General features: G+C 41.1%; 1 protein-coding gene across 11 annotated transcripts in view; it reads left to right on the forward strand.

Moving 5' to 3' along the window:
• arhgef9a (Cdc42 guanine nucleotide exchange factor (GEF) 9a) overlaps positions 1-13,609 on the forward strand; it is a 42,730-nt gene extending 29,121 nt beyond the window's left edge. For 9 of the 11 annotated variants that reach the window (XM_026188313.1, XM_026188320.1, XM_026188351.1 and 6 more), the window contains 7 exons: positions 1,320-1,499; positions 1,737-1,969; positions 3,101-3,230; positions 5,033-5,164; positions 7,059-7,302; positions 9,691-9,759; positions 13,337-13,609. In XM_026188313.1, the coding sequence (XP_026044098.1) occupies positions 1,320-1,499; positions 1,737-1,969; positions 3,101-3,230; positions 5,033-5,164; positions 7,059-7,302; positions 9,691-9,759; positions 13,337-13,512 (1,164 nt within the window). In that variant the 3' untranslated portion in view covers positions 13,513-13,609. Of the gene's footprint in view, positions 1-1,319; positions 1,500-1,736; positions 1,970-3,100; positions 3,231-5,032; positions 5,165-7,058; positions 7,303-9,690; positions 9,783-12,349; positions 12,418-13,336 lie in introns of all 11 variants that reach the window. The other 2 variants (XM_026188334.1, XM_026188342.1) reach the window with 2 other exon arrangements.
• Positions 13,610-14,971: the final 1,362 nt, after the last annotated feature.

The raw sequence follows: 14,971 nt of genomic DNA on the forward strand, positions 1-14,971 counted from the left end.
AATCTAAGTGACAATCACTGTTATTTACTGGCCACCACACTAATGATAAAAGGCACTTGACTGATTAATCATCAGCAAGTGTGAGCACCTAAAGGAAGACGTTTTGGCACTTTGCTGTTCAGGTGTGTGCTCACACAATCCCACAATCTTCCCAGGAGTACACGTCCCAGCATATTCACTCCATCATCAGACTGCGTGATGCTCGTAAAAACCCCAACGCTACATCTCAGACTCTGCAGCCCTCAGTTAGCATGTTTAAAGTTCATGACAGTGCAATCAAAGAAAGACTGAACAGGTATGGCTTGTTTGCAACCTTTGCCAGGAGAAAGCCTCTTCTCTTTAAAAAGAACATGCTTATGTTTTGATAAGCATCTGAAAAAACAACAAGACCTCTGCAACAATGTCCTTTGAACAGACAAGACCAAAGTGGAGATGTTTGGCCGTAATGCACAGCACACAGCAGTGCTCTATGCTAGAATAAACAGTTTTGAACTTAGACGATTTCCATCACATATTTTCCAATCATCTTTCCCTAAACTGCTCTATACATGTTTGTATTCCAGATCATATCTAGGTAAGCATCTTGTTTAAGAATAGTTGCAATAAAGCGTGGATTTTACCTCTGCACGTCTTGCTAATGTAAGCAACTTTGATCTTCCAAATATTCAAGGACATGCACGGGCAAAGGATTTTCTGAGCTGAGGAACAGATTTGAACAAGCTCACTTTTAAATAATAAAAACTGAAGTTGAAGAGCTAAAAACCAGACCAAGCAATCAAAAATACAGATGTAGAATATTCTGGATTTAAAAAGCCGGTCAGTTCATTAAAGTAAGTTGCTTCAGTGTTTTAGAAAAGTTACAAAGAAGAAGAAATTTTGCACTGCTGAATTCAAAATGATGCTAAGATATTTTTTTTTTGTTATTTAAAAAATTATTTATTAGATGCCTGTAATGTTTTTTATGTTTCTCAGATGTTTTAATTCATCACCAGTAAATGACTTGATCGTTGAAATGTCACATTTCTCAGATACAATAATGTGAAGTCCCTGTTGTGATTATGCATATTTGAACTGAGCCTGACTTTAAGAAACAAAACAAAAAGGATTAGCATGCATATTTCACAATGACAGCAGGGAGAAGTCTGGCTATCTTATATCAGATCTGTTCCCAAAGTGCCAAAGCTTCAGGGCATTTAATTAACTACAAGCAGCCATGGCACAGTTCGAGACCTGATACTCATTTTGAAAAATGTTTGTGCTCATCTGAACAGGATCTTCTGTCAAAGCCTCACTGTAGCTGTAACCGGTGTTGTTTGCAGGGCTACTTGCGCCAGTGCAGGAAGCGCGTGGACATGTTTAACGACGACCAGTTGAAGGTCATCTTTGGAAACATCGAGGACATCTACCGCTTTCAGATGGGTTTTGTCAGAGATTTGGAGAAACAGTACAACACAGAGGAGCCGCACCTCTCTGAAATCGGGCCGTGCTTTTTAGAACACGTGAGTATATTTTAGACAAACTTCGACCAAAAATGAAAGAAGAAGAAAATAGATTTTTCTTTTATCTCGTCCCGTTATCTTGAGATAATATTTAAATTGTGGAGCTAATTAACCAGCTAACAGCATCCTAAGATAAGAAGAAATTAATGTTTTAGAAACCATAATCACTCCCCTATTTATATGATTTTTCTTTTTAATTATCCTGACGATGTCCATCTCTACTCCTTTGCACTACAGCAAGACGGTTTCTGGATTTATTCAGAATACTGTAACAACCACTTGGATGCCTGTATGGAGCTGAGCAAACTGATGAGGGATGGCAGGTACCAGCACTTCTTCGAAGCCTGCCGCCTCCTCCAGCAAATGATTGACATCGCCATAGATGGCTTCTTGCTCACGCCCGTCCAGAAAATCTGCAAATATCCACTCCAGTTGGCCGAGCTTCTTAAATACACCGCACAGGAGCACAGGTACAGTACGCCGAGGCCACGAATAACTTTTCAGCTGTTTCATTTGTTGCCCTTTCATAGAAATGCATTTGCTTCTAAAAGTGAAGTCATTACTGATGCATCATTTTGTTCCAGATGCATTGTGTTGCAATGCAGCTGTTGCAGGTGTTGGGTTTAAACCACTGAAGCGGTAATTATCCATGCATGAACTGGAGCAAATGTTGTTTTGTACTCTTTTTTTTTTTTCCTTTTTTTTTTTTTGAAGAAAACATCTCATTACGAACTCTAAGTTGTCTTGAAAATACTAAATTCCACTGTTCATATATACAGTATTCCATTCCACACACACACACATATATATATATATATATACACACATATATATATGTGTGTGTATATATATACATCAAATAACTTTGCTATATATATGTGTATATATATATATATGTAGAGAGAGAGATAACAGGTTAAATATGAATTGAGGATTATTTTCTTCGGGTGTTGGCACACACACAACAATCTATGTTTTTGCAGCACAGAAGCAGAGTATGTAATCTAAACATTTGCTGATGAGCTTTCATGCATTAAACGCATATGTGCGCATCCAGATGTGCAAACTCATGCGTGCAAACCCACGGAAACATGGTGTAAGTGATTCAGCATGTCTCAGCCAGCTCCAGGTCATTCACAAACCACGCGTTCTCAGCCAGAGAGGGACAGGTGCCAGCTCTGCCAGCGAGGCCTGCCAGATCGCAGTGTTTGACTGTTAGGAGCAGTGGAGAATCTGCCAGATATAGGACTTTCTCTGTCACACAAGCACACACACACATATTATCTTCCAAAGTGAGGATTGGATCTGCAGCACATCTAAGCCAGAGGGATAAATCCAGCTCAGTTAGCAAAGACGCAGCCGGAGTTAACTGTGAATAGAGAAAGTGGCTGATTAAAATTAAATAGCAGTGTCTTTTTTCCCTTTTTTTGAGTGTGTTCCAGCAGATTTACTACTGTTACTTGAGTTTATAACCCCGCTCTTTAATAGGCTACTCTGTATCATTAACTACTACAACATTACATGCCTTTGAGTGGCCAACCACCAAGAGCTACAACCCTCTTAAACACCCAAGAGTAATTATGTGTGCACTGTGTCTGTAGTGACTATCGATACGTGGCAGCAGCGCTGGCAGTAATGCGGAACGTCACCCAGCAAATCAACGAGAGGAAGAGACGGCTGGAGAATATTGACAAGATCGCCCAGTGGCAAGCCTCGGTTCTGGACTGGGAGGTATGTGTATGAATGTACCGTACTGTACTGAACAAAAGCTTAATGTTTATGTTTTTATGTTTTCCCAAATGGTGCCATTAATTCCTAAAATGTGGGGCGTAGACAGCATTTACACCCAAAGCATCTCAGACTAAAGAAAAGGGTCCATCAGCAACACCTATGCCTTTGTTTTCATTTTACCACCAGAAAGGGTCTTTGCACAAATGGCAATAAAAGAAATCCAGCCATGGCCAGCAGCCCGTAGTAGCAATGTAAATTACATTGAATGGTTGTGATATGCTACAGTAAGCTCCCCCGCCACTGCTTTTCCCTGTGGGCTTTTCTCTAATTTTTTCATGGCAGATTCGGGTCGAGTGAGTTTAAAATACTGAGATATTTTGGCGGCATTTTCAGACGTTTAGTGTTAACTATGAGGTGTCAAACTGGAGAAAAAATGTTAAGAACAGCGATACAGAGAGATTAAAGCGGTTAAATTGCCCGTTAACGTGCTCGAGACTGACGTGTGTGAGAAAGTGTTTGTTTGAGAAAGGGAAACAAATGAATGCAGATGATTTGATCTGCAGACTCTTTTCAAGAAACTCTGTGAATCAAGCACAGGCCTTCCTGGGGGCAACAGTGCTGCTCGTTGATAATAATTAATTTACTCTGATGGTAGAAATTCACACTGCGACACACACTTACTCAGAGCATACTTTTTATTTTACCACCAACAAAAACAGTAACATACAATAATAACAATAAGAATATATCATAATATATTTATGCTCTCTCTTTCAGAAACAAGCAGAAGAAAATGAGCAAAAACGCAAAAAATAAAATCCAAAGGTTACGTTATAGTCTCCTGCTGCATTTCAGATGTGTCCTTTGTATTTAATCTTAAATTTAAACATTTACTTGTGCCGGTAATTTTTTAAATAATAAAGAAATAATAAACAAAATAATGTCTTTATAACTACTTCAAGGCATCCTGGTGCATTTTAGTCGACAGATGATCTCCTGTTGGGAAGTTTTAGTTGTACTTACAGTAACGTAGTGGCTTGACTTGAAGTTGAGTAACATCTTTCCTCTGCTCCTTTTTCATTGTTACACACATAGTCGAGACACGGTGAAACACAAAGCAGAGGAGACTAATAAGGCAGAGACTCTCACGCTGGCCTTCAAAGTAATGACTGCAGTAATGTAAATAACATAAATAAGGTAGTTTGTTTTGACTTGCTTTGCCAGCTGAACACTCTGGACCGCCATCTTATGTTTAAATGATGTGACTGTCTTAGTCTCTTTTTAAATGCCTGTAGGCCAACGAGTGCTTTTTTACTAACATACCAAAAAACAGATGAGCTAGGATTGAAACACACACAGCAGGAAAGCGAGTGTTTAAAAACTGAAAAAGACACCTTGATTTTCAGAGCAGGACGTAACTGTGTGTTGACTGATTTCCAAAGGATTAATCCAGCAGTTTACTACTGCACTTTGCAAAGTTGGGCAGCTTGTAATAAGATTTTATTTTATTTACTAGTTGGTTTCAAGATTGGTTGGTTTCAAGCACTCCCCCTTCCTAACCTGGAGAGACATTTAGATGTTTCAGCCTGTAAAAAACGTTCCATAATTCCGATTTATCCCTGATGACATGATTATGACATTATCAGGTTTAATTTCCAAGACTTCTTTGTGAACCACAAAATATATTATGTAACTGTTTCCACAGGCTGAGTGCGACTAACGGTGATGAGTAAATAAATTTTTGCTGTAGCAGGAGTATTCTTTTCATTCGTTAACTCTTTAACTGTTGTGTTTATGTCTAGGGGGATGATATATTGGACAGGAGCTCAGAGCTCATCTACACTGGGGAGTTGTCATGGATCTATCAGCCGTATGGACGCAGCCAGCAGCGAGTCTTCTTCCTCTTTGATCACCAGCTGGTCCTCTGTAAGAAGGTAAGGCTGTGTCTCTCTTCAACGTCTTCCCTTTATTTAAAGACTTTATTGAGTGAAAACATGCTTGGAAGCTAAAATGTAGCCTCCACTCGTGTTCTTGGAAGTTGCAAGATCACATGGCTGGTGACAGAGACGCTTGAAGACAATGTGAATTCTTACAACCTGAAAACAGATTATATAATGCTGCATGAGACGCACCAGCCCTCGCTGAAGATGCGTTCAAATCCTCAGTGCCTTTCACAAAATGGAGCTTTGGTAGTTTAGGCTCTAATGCACCAAGGCTGTGCTCGCCTGTCAGACGAATGTTCACGCCTGGATTGACTCAATACACGCACAGAGATACAGACACAAATGCAGGCAGACACTTAGACACAAACACACACAGAGGCTGAAAAACTACATCACGAACACACACGTGTGGAAGCAGAGGAACAATAGTTTTATCACTACACAGACAAACACACACACAAAACAAAAAACAAAGACTTGGAGTTATATTGTCTTTCCACGCACACACACGCCCTCCACTGACTTGTCACATTTGAACATCTATGGCACCAGAAATGAACTCAGGTGTGTCCTCAGACCTCTCTGTGTGCCTGCTGTTCTGGTCCACTAACAAAAATCTGCTCCGAGTCATTCTACATTATAAATTCCAGTCTTTGTTTTTATTCTTGCTTATCCAGCATCCTCAGTGCTACATATGTATCGGCTCCTAAGAGCCCTCGAGATGCGTGAGGAGCACATTACATGTTGCCTGCCTTCTTTTCCTCTCATCTCTTCCTTATCAGCACAAAGATGCACATTTGCCTCTGCATGCTTATTAAAAGACGCCCCGATCCTTTCTTTGTACCTTCGTCGACCTCGCAGCGTAACGGGATGTTCATTTCCTCCTGAGGGAGGGGTCGCGGCGAAGAATTTTTCACGTGGCCATCTTGTTCCTGCAAATGATGAAAGTTAGAAGGGTTACAGTTATTGTGCTGTGTGCGCGCGTGGAGAGCTGAAATGCAAAGCAATAACAATGTCAGTCAATACTCATTCATTAGTTGTGTTTGTGTCTTTTGCAGTATGTGTTTTATAGCTGCTGGTGTGTTGGGCTCAGGTACTCAAAAATCATGTTGCTCAGAAATTAATAGATAGAAAGTTGAAATTTCAGAACATAAATTTTGAACCTTTAACTGAAATTTCTTCTTACTAAAAAGGACATATTCCATGACCTGACATACACCAAAAAAAGCCCTTTTCACAATTTACAACAGAATTTTCAGTTTTACACAGTAAAAAAAAATATGATATTTTCTATGAATTCACATGAGATGTATTTTTTAAATTTCAGGTTCTTTTATTTCTTTATTTCCTTTACAGTGTAAACCCAATGGGCCGTCCTGAAACATTTCTGATTTAATAAAATTTTCTTTTCATGCGAAAAAACAAAGATATTGCTAAAATTAAGCTTTTTCATCTTAAGATAGCTCAGGAATTACATTTATAGTTGAACGTCTTCATGTGCTTAGTAAATGGACATTTTTTAAAAAGTTACTAGGCACTGTTATCAGCCGTTATTAGGCACCTTCACTGATGTGGCCCATTTAATATGAAATTACACTGGATGCACCCTGTGATGTTAGATGAGTTTGAGACCCCTGCTATACAAATATTCGATTCATGGCGGTGTCATTTTACAGTCATTCGTCTGGTTTTAGTGTGTATCTGATAATCTAGTGCCATGCGTCCTTTTTTGTGATATTAGGCAAAGAACTGAAAAATAGGGCTGTTTTCTGCAGCGTGTGAGTGAAAGGTGTCACGTAAGGCAGACTCTCGAGATACCGTGTTTGTCGGCTCCTCTAAGATTCAGCACACACACAATGACAAAAATCTATCTGCTCTTCACCAGGATCTGATACGCCGGGACATCCTGTACTATAAGGGCCGCATTGACATGGATCGCTACGAGGTGCGGGACACTATAGACGGGCGTGACGAAGACTTCAACGTTAGTGTGAAGAATGCCTTTAAATTGTGCAACAAAGACAGCGAGGAGATCCACATCTTCCTGGCCAAGAAGCCAGAGGAGAAGATCCGCTGGCTCAGGGCCTTCGCCGAGGAGAGGAAGATGGTGCAGGAGGATGAGAAAATTGGTTAGTCACACACCGCTCTACACCTCCCTGTTTGAAAACTATTAGTTTTGTTCACAAAATGCTGGAACTTCAGTTTATTCTTTTGTATATTTATCACATTTACATAGATGAGATCGTCAAGCACATTTTAATATTTTACTAAGAAAACCTGAGTAAATCCCGAGTTTTTAAATGGTGATTTCATTCATTAAGGGAAAAAAGCTATGCCAGTCTACCTGGCCCTGTGTGAAAAAGTAATTACAAAGCCATTTCTAAGGCTTTGGGACTCCAGCGAACCATGGTGAGAACTAATATTCAGAAAGCGGTGACAGTGGTGAACCTTCCCAGGAGTGACTGCCCTACCAAAATTACTCCAAGGATGGATGCATTAGCGGCTCATCCAGGAGGTCACAACAGAACCCAGAACAACATCAAAAAGAACTGCAGGCCTCACTCGTCTCAGTTAAGGTCAGCATTCATGATTCAACAATAAGAAAGAGGCTCGGCAAAATGTTCAAGGCGAAAACCACTGCTGACCAAAAAGATCACAAAATCTTCTGTTGCATTTGCCAGAAACCATCTTGATGATCCATAAAACTGGGAAATATCTTCAAAAGCGGAACTTTTTGGAAAGTTTGAGCCCCATTGCATCTGGCAAGGAGCTAACAAGGACATCGTACCAACAGTCAAACATGGTGGTGGTAGTGTGATGGTCTGGAGCTGCTTTGCGATCGTGGCTCAAGAGTTGGGAGTTCACCTTGTAATCGGAAGGTTGCCGGTTCGAGCCCCGGCTCGGACAGTCTAAGTTGTTGTGTCCTTGGGCAAGACACTTCACCCGTTGCCTACTGGTGATGGTCAGAGGGCCCGGTGGCGCCAGTGTCCGGCAGCCTCGCCTCTGTCAGTGCGCCCCAGGGTGGCTGTGGCTACAATGTAGCTGCCATCACCTGTGTGTGAATGTGTGTGTGGATGACTGGATGTGTAAAGCGCTTTGGGGTCCTTAGGGACTAGTAAAGCACTATACAAATACAGGCCATTTACCTTTGCTGCTTCAGGACCTGAATGACCTGCCGTAATTGATGAAACCATAAATTCTTCTCTCTACCAGAAAATCCTGAAGGAGAATGTCTGGCCATCAGTTCATGCCTTGAAGCTCAATAGCACTTAAGCTATGCACCAGGACAATGATCCAAAAACACACCAGCAGGTCCACTTCTGAAAACACAAAAATTAAGGTTGTGGAGTGGCCTAATCACTTCAGCCTGATTGAGATGCTTTGGCATGACCATTCATGCTTGAAACCCTCCCCTGTGGCTGGATTAAAACAAATTTGCAAAGAAGAATGGGCCAAAATTCCTCCACAGTGATGTGAAAGAGTCATTACCAGTTATTGCAAGCACGTTATTACAGTTCTTGCTGCCAAGGGTCACACGGTCAATTATTAGGTTTAGGGGGAACTACTTTTTCACACAGGGCCAAGTAGGCTTTCGATACTTTTTTCCCTTAATAGATGAAATGCTCATTTAAACACTGCATTTGGTATTTACTCTGGTTATTTTTGTCTAATATTAAAATTTCCCTGATTATCTGAAAGATGAAAGTGTGACAAATATGCAAAAAAATAAGAAAGAAAATAAGAAAGGGGCAAATACTTTGCTGGAATTCACTGCAAAAAACATGAGCTAACATCAAAGGGACAGTTCACCAAAAAAGTTACATTTTTTCTTCCTCGGCCATTTAACCATTTAGATCGTTTCAGTGCAAGTTGTCTAGTTTTAAAAATACAAGTTTTAGAACTATCTGCCTTCACTTGAATTGAATGGAGATGCAGGTAATCAAACAATTTTTGAAAACATTGCAGCAGCGCCCCTTCCTAGAAATCATGACCTGCATAGCCCACAATGTCTACAAACCTTGTTGTCAGCAGTTTCATGTGCGACCTGTTCTTTCCAACCAAAAGGAGCGTGGTTGTAGGTAACGTTACAGTTCAGCAGATGCAGACATCAGTGTTGTTTTCTTGTCACAAGCATGAGCCTCTTGTGATGGTTACAGGGCCATTGCTGTCTGCAGGGTGATGCACCTTTTTTTTTATCTCTGAGGTTTATAGATTTTGAATCTGAAAGACCAAAGTGATGATTGGGCTTTTTCTCCGGCTGGCTGGGCTGTGATCAAAATGTAGCAGAAGGTGATAAACTACAAAGTGTTTTTCAGACTGGACAGGATTTTGTTTATTGCTGGGACTGAATGATGCTTCCTCTAGTTTCCACATACAGTAAAATTAGCTCTCAGGAGCTCTGTGAATTCCAAATTAAAGAAGTTTTACTGTATTTTAAAGTTATTTAAATAAAACTTTTTTAATCTGCAGACCCTGTGTGAAACTTCTCTCCAGCACATAACGCTGTTGTCTTTTAGGTTTTGAGATCTCTGAGTACCAGAAGCGACAGGCAGCCATGACAGTGAGAAAAGTGACCAAACAGAAAGGTGAGGCAACAAGAAGATATCAGGTGATTTCCCTTTTTTTTTTTTCTTCGCTGGTGTGCTCTGTCTTCTCATCGCTGTTTACTCTTCCCTTTACCTGCTCTGTTTTTTTGCTTTCTACACCTTTTTTGACACATACTTTGTTTATGGATGGACCTAGACTAGCCTTGTAAGTCTAAGTAAGCTAGAAAAGTCACGAGCATTCACGCGTTCTCGCTATATTACTTCAGATGTATCTCCTTTTAAGTTAAATGTCTGTCAGCCTATACATGAGACTACGTTGAAGATATGACCTGATATGAGTTGTAAAGCAGCTGTTAAGCATCAATGAAAAGACAGAGGGCTGTTTGCATGAAGTATTGAGTTTAAAGGAGGATGCCGGTGTTCATGACATGTGGGTCCTGTGTCACGCTTGCCTTGAAAGTGATTTAAAATATCGCACAGAGCTTGAATTTTTCTTCTCTTACTGAGGAAAGGCCTCTTCCCACTGCACATGTTTCGCAGAAGGTGCCGAAAAACGTTTTATCACTTGTAATTCTAATGCTGAAACACTCAAAACCCTGTTTTAGATTTAAACAAACTGCTTGGTTTCTGAGCCAACTACTGTTTTGTCTATTTTTATTCAATGCAGACCTTTTATTTATTTGTTTATTCGAATAGGGACTACATAGCATGAACCATGTCGCACAGCACAGCATGGGCTAATAAGTTAATTTGCATTGCTAAGTATAGAATATAAGAACTTCAGGACTCATAACATAGCAAAGCACACACTGTAGTATAGTGAATTATTATCCAATTATTCGGGAACAGCAGGATTGATCCCTCTTTGAAGGAAAAGTGATCCTAATCCGGATCCAGTTTGAGTCCCCCTATACAAAAAATCCTGAAACCTGTTTTTTACAATTGAGGATATAGACTATATTGCCAAAAGTATTCACTCGTCTGTCTTCACACGCATATGAACATGAGTGACATCCCATTCTTAATCCGTGGAGTTTAATGCCGGTCCAACGTTAGCAGCTTTAACAGCTGGGAGGGCTTTCCACAAGGTTTAGAAGTGTTTATAGGAACTTTTGACCATTTTTCCAGGAGCTCATTTGTGTGGTTGGATAAAAAGGCCTCCACCCTAATTCATCCCAAAGATGTTCTTTCAAGTTGAGATCGGGACTCTGTGCAGGCCAGTCAAGTTCTTCCACACCAAACTCGCTCATGCCTGTTCACTGGTGCACAGTCATGTTGGACTACGTTAAGAGTTCCTACGGGTTCAAGCCCAACTCCTGAAAAACAACCCCACACCACAATATCACGCCCACCAAACTTTATACATGGCACAATGCAGTCAGACATGCACTGTTCTCCTGGCAACCACCAAACCCAGACTCGTCCATCGGATTGCCAGACCAAGAAGCGTGATTTGTCTCTCCAGAGAACTGATCGAGCTCTCTAGAGTCCAGTGGTGGTGTGCTTTACACCACTGCATGTGACGCATCAGCTGCTCGACCATGGAAACCCATTCCATGAAGCAATCTACGCACTGATCTTGATCTGAAGGCTGCATGAACTTTGGAGGTCTGTAGCGATTGACTCTGCAGAAAGTTGGACACACAAGCTTGCAGTGATTTTTAAAATACATGGCTTGATTTAAAGTTTTTGCATACAAAACGTGTTTTGTTCCCCAGACACAATACATATGTGTGTAAATTAGTCAAACTTATCCCATTCTTTACATACTAGCATGTGTGGAGTCACTGCAGCCTCTACTGACAACCATGTGAGACTCACGAATCTCCTCCTTCTAAAAGTACGTGTTTTGATAGTGAACGACTAAAGCATTTTGAAATCATATGATTTTTTTTGATTCATCCTATATTTACCGAAAGGATTGTTGAAATGCAAACAGTGACATCCAATTGATTTTAATGATCAGACATTATTGTCTGTCTCATGCAATTTTATAAGACAAATGCTGCATTCAGTGGGAATTGGCCATGAGAGTGGTTGTTGGTGCTTTTGGTGCAAACAGAAACAAAACAATAGCTGTTTTGGTGAACACTGAACGCTGTGATATCTCGTAACATGTTCCACAGTTGGTCATGATTTATAATAAAATAGGGAGATTATGCCTTTTCTTCTAATTTACAGATTGAAAGTGTTCTGTTTTAATGCTACATATGTGACATTAAAAATCTATGACACATGTGTGGTATCAAAAACTGCATAGAGACCTACACTTGCCACTTATCTCGGTAAAAGAAGGAAGACGTTGAACAAGTTATTCAGAATGATAATTCTCGACGAAGCATCGGCGACAAAGCACCCACATGTCCAAACTGCCGGTATCATCCTTTACTATTTAGCCATTTTAGTGCTAGGCTAGATGTTTGTACATTTACCATTACTGATGTTCTTGCCAGTTTCACAATAAGCATGACCATCCATTAAGGTATTAATGAACTAATGACCACTGCTGGAATGTTCTCTCTGACATTAGGAACCCAGTAGATGTCTGTCAGAAGTAAATGTTGTCTGTTTCTAAGTGCTATATGTGTACATTGGCTGGCACAAGGTGAAGTACTCTCTTGAATTTCAGATTCATTTATAGATTTCATCTTGAGAAAGAGGGCCATGTTGTATGGACATGGTTTGAAAATGATAAAGGTATATGCATTAGAGTTCTCCTTAGAGCTAGCACAATAAGATGCCATGGCAACTGCTAAGCAGCATTGGGAGGTGTTGTGTCTAACGTTGGCATTGGAGCATGCGGTCACTGTCCAATCTGTTTACAAGCATTATGCTGTCTATAAACAGATAAACAGGTTCCACTAACACAAAGAGATCGAACCCTTCTAACTGCTAAAACAGTGTCTGGCCAAAAACAAAAGACACTGTTTCTCATCTTCTCATATTCTTTTCCTAAGATGCCATGGCAACTTTTGAATATTTCATCTCCAAATATTGATTGTATTTAATAATGACAGTAGCATAGTTGTGATGCTTGTAGACTGTAGCTCGACGACATTGTAGACTGTAGTTAAATGCATATTAACAGCTTTCTGTTGGCTCTATTTTCGCCACTCTTGTGTTCTCAAGTGTCGAGGGTGCTATTCAAACAAACGTGCTGTTAACAAACATGGTGGAACAGCGCCCCTTTGTCCAAATGCTCGATTTCATCGGCGTATCAGTTGTAATCTGCTGCTTCTCTTGTTTGCCTGCCACAGAGTTTGATTGAATAGCATCCTTAGTCTCCCTTGTGTCATTGCTAGAGCTGAATCTCCCAATTCAGCTTTCATCATATATTCATCATATTTTCGGGATTAATATGCAGGAATGTTAACAGTGAAGACCCATTTTGTATGTCTATGTGCCTGTTTTTGTGGAAGCATGACTTGATGTTGTGTTGTTGTGCCTGTTCCAGATGCAGTACTGATAACGTTTCCTCTTTGCTATCTGCCTCCCTCCTTCTTCTTTTTTTCTCTTTTGCTTTGTGCCCTGCGCTGCCTCCTTGTCCCCTCTCCCTCCCCCACAAAACCTTCTTGCTCTTTTTTTTGTTTTGTTTTTTTGGCGCCTGCCTTCCCAGGTGTAAACAGGTGCACGCCCCCTTCATACCCGCCCCCACAGGACCCCCTCAGTGTGGGGCAGTATGAGGTAACGGAGGACATGGCACAAGGAGAGGTTTTTGAATTCAGTCAATCCAAAAGAGGCCAGGCTCCTTTCTGGCAGAATTTTAGTAGATTAGCTCCATTTAAGAAATAGAGATACACAGACTCTTCCGATGGACCAGCTATTTTTCTTAGAAGCACTAAACACTGGATGATCATGTCCCCCCTCCCCCCCCATGATGAAGAAAAAACAAAACAAAAAAACACACAAACACGAGACTTTGAAGTTAAGGACCAATGTTAATATAGAGTGTGATTGGAAGCTGCGAGAGGACTGAAGACTTGGATTTAAAACAAAGAAAAAACATATAAAAAAATAAACACAACTTTACAGTTCATATATGTTAGTAACATTCTTAGTTATCATGCTTCTCCGGCTGAGTCAACTGTCACAAACTCTTCCCCCCTTTCTGGATAATCACGCCATCTGAATGTCCTGAAGTCATCGAGATTGTTACATGAGATCATTTTCAATCCATCTTCTGGATAGAAACACGAGGCCAAGCCAAGTCATTCCCAGTAGTATGATTGTGACCAAAACAAAAAAACTACAAAAAAAGCTGAGATCTTGCTGTGCTGCTATGAGAGATTGTTTGATGCATTCTTCTGAATGCGAGACGACGACCTCAGCCGATCGCCGCGGCCTGTGAAGGACTTGCCAAGCTCGGCTGTCAACCTCACCTCTGAGTTAGCTCCATCCTGCCACTGATCATGCACCCATCCAGCCATCTCTGCGCTGCTGATGTCTGCGTCTGGACCTCCTCCTCGCACTCAGAGCTTCATTCTCTTCTCTGTAGCAGCTTGCATATAATAGCCCCCTCCTCTCTCTTTCTTTTCACAGTCTGACATTAGGTGTTCCCTTCCTTCTCCACATCCCACTCGTCCTCTCTATCTCTCCATCCACCTGCTCTGCCTCTGTGAGTCAGTGGCTCTCAGAGGAAGAGTTTCACTCTTTTGTAAACCTGCCATTGGCCGTGATGTGATGATGGGTCAGGGAACAAATCAATAGGCGGAACATCAATAGTATATTTACATCCGTTCACCAACCACTCGTGACAGGGTATTCATGTCCGATCGCGCTGAGGGGGTGTGTGCGCGCGCTGGATTTGGCAGTGAGCTTAGATGAAGCAGCTGGGAGCAGGAGATAGGCCGGCAACGGTCCGCCTGCCTTGTGCCACAGCCCCTCTCCCATCCCGCCCTCCCTAGAGACCACCCCTGTAGCACTGTGCTGGCACCTGGGTGGAAAAGAGAGAAAAAAGCACAGCCTACCTCCAGAAAACGAGCGGTAAAAGTGAAGTTGTGATGCATTGGCCAAAAGAATAACATGTCAGCTGTCAAAGAAAAGACTTCGGTTGATTATTTTGTGTCACTCCCACTGTAAAAAAGCACAGCACGTACTCCCGTTTTGAGTATGAGCGATACAAATATCAACACGTCAGTGTGACCAATAAGTAAGAAGCCCATCCAGTATTCAAGGGGGTGGGGGGTGTCTAAAAAAGTGATAATGATTTGTGAAGTGGACCAAAACTAACTGGGGAAACAAAAAAGTCCAC

The sequence above is a fragment of the Astatotilapia calliptera genome, chromosome 2, assembly GCF_900246225.1.
Source record: "Astatotilapia calliptera chromosome 2, fAstCal1.2, whole genome shotgun sequence".
NCBI classification, from domain to species: Eukaryota; Metazoa; Chordata; class Actinopteri; order Cichliformes; family Cichlidae; genus Astatotilapia; species Astatotilapia calliptera.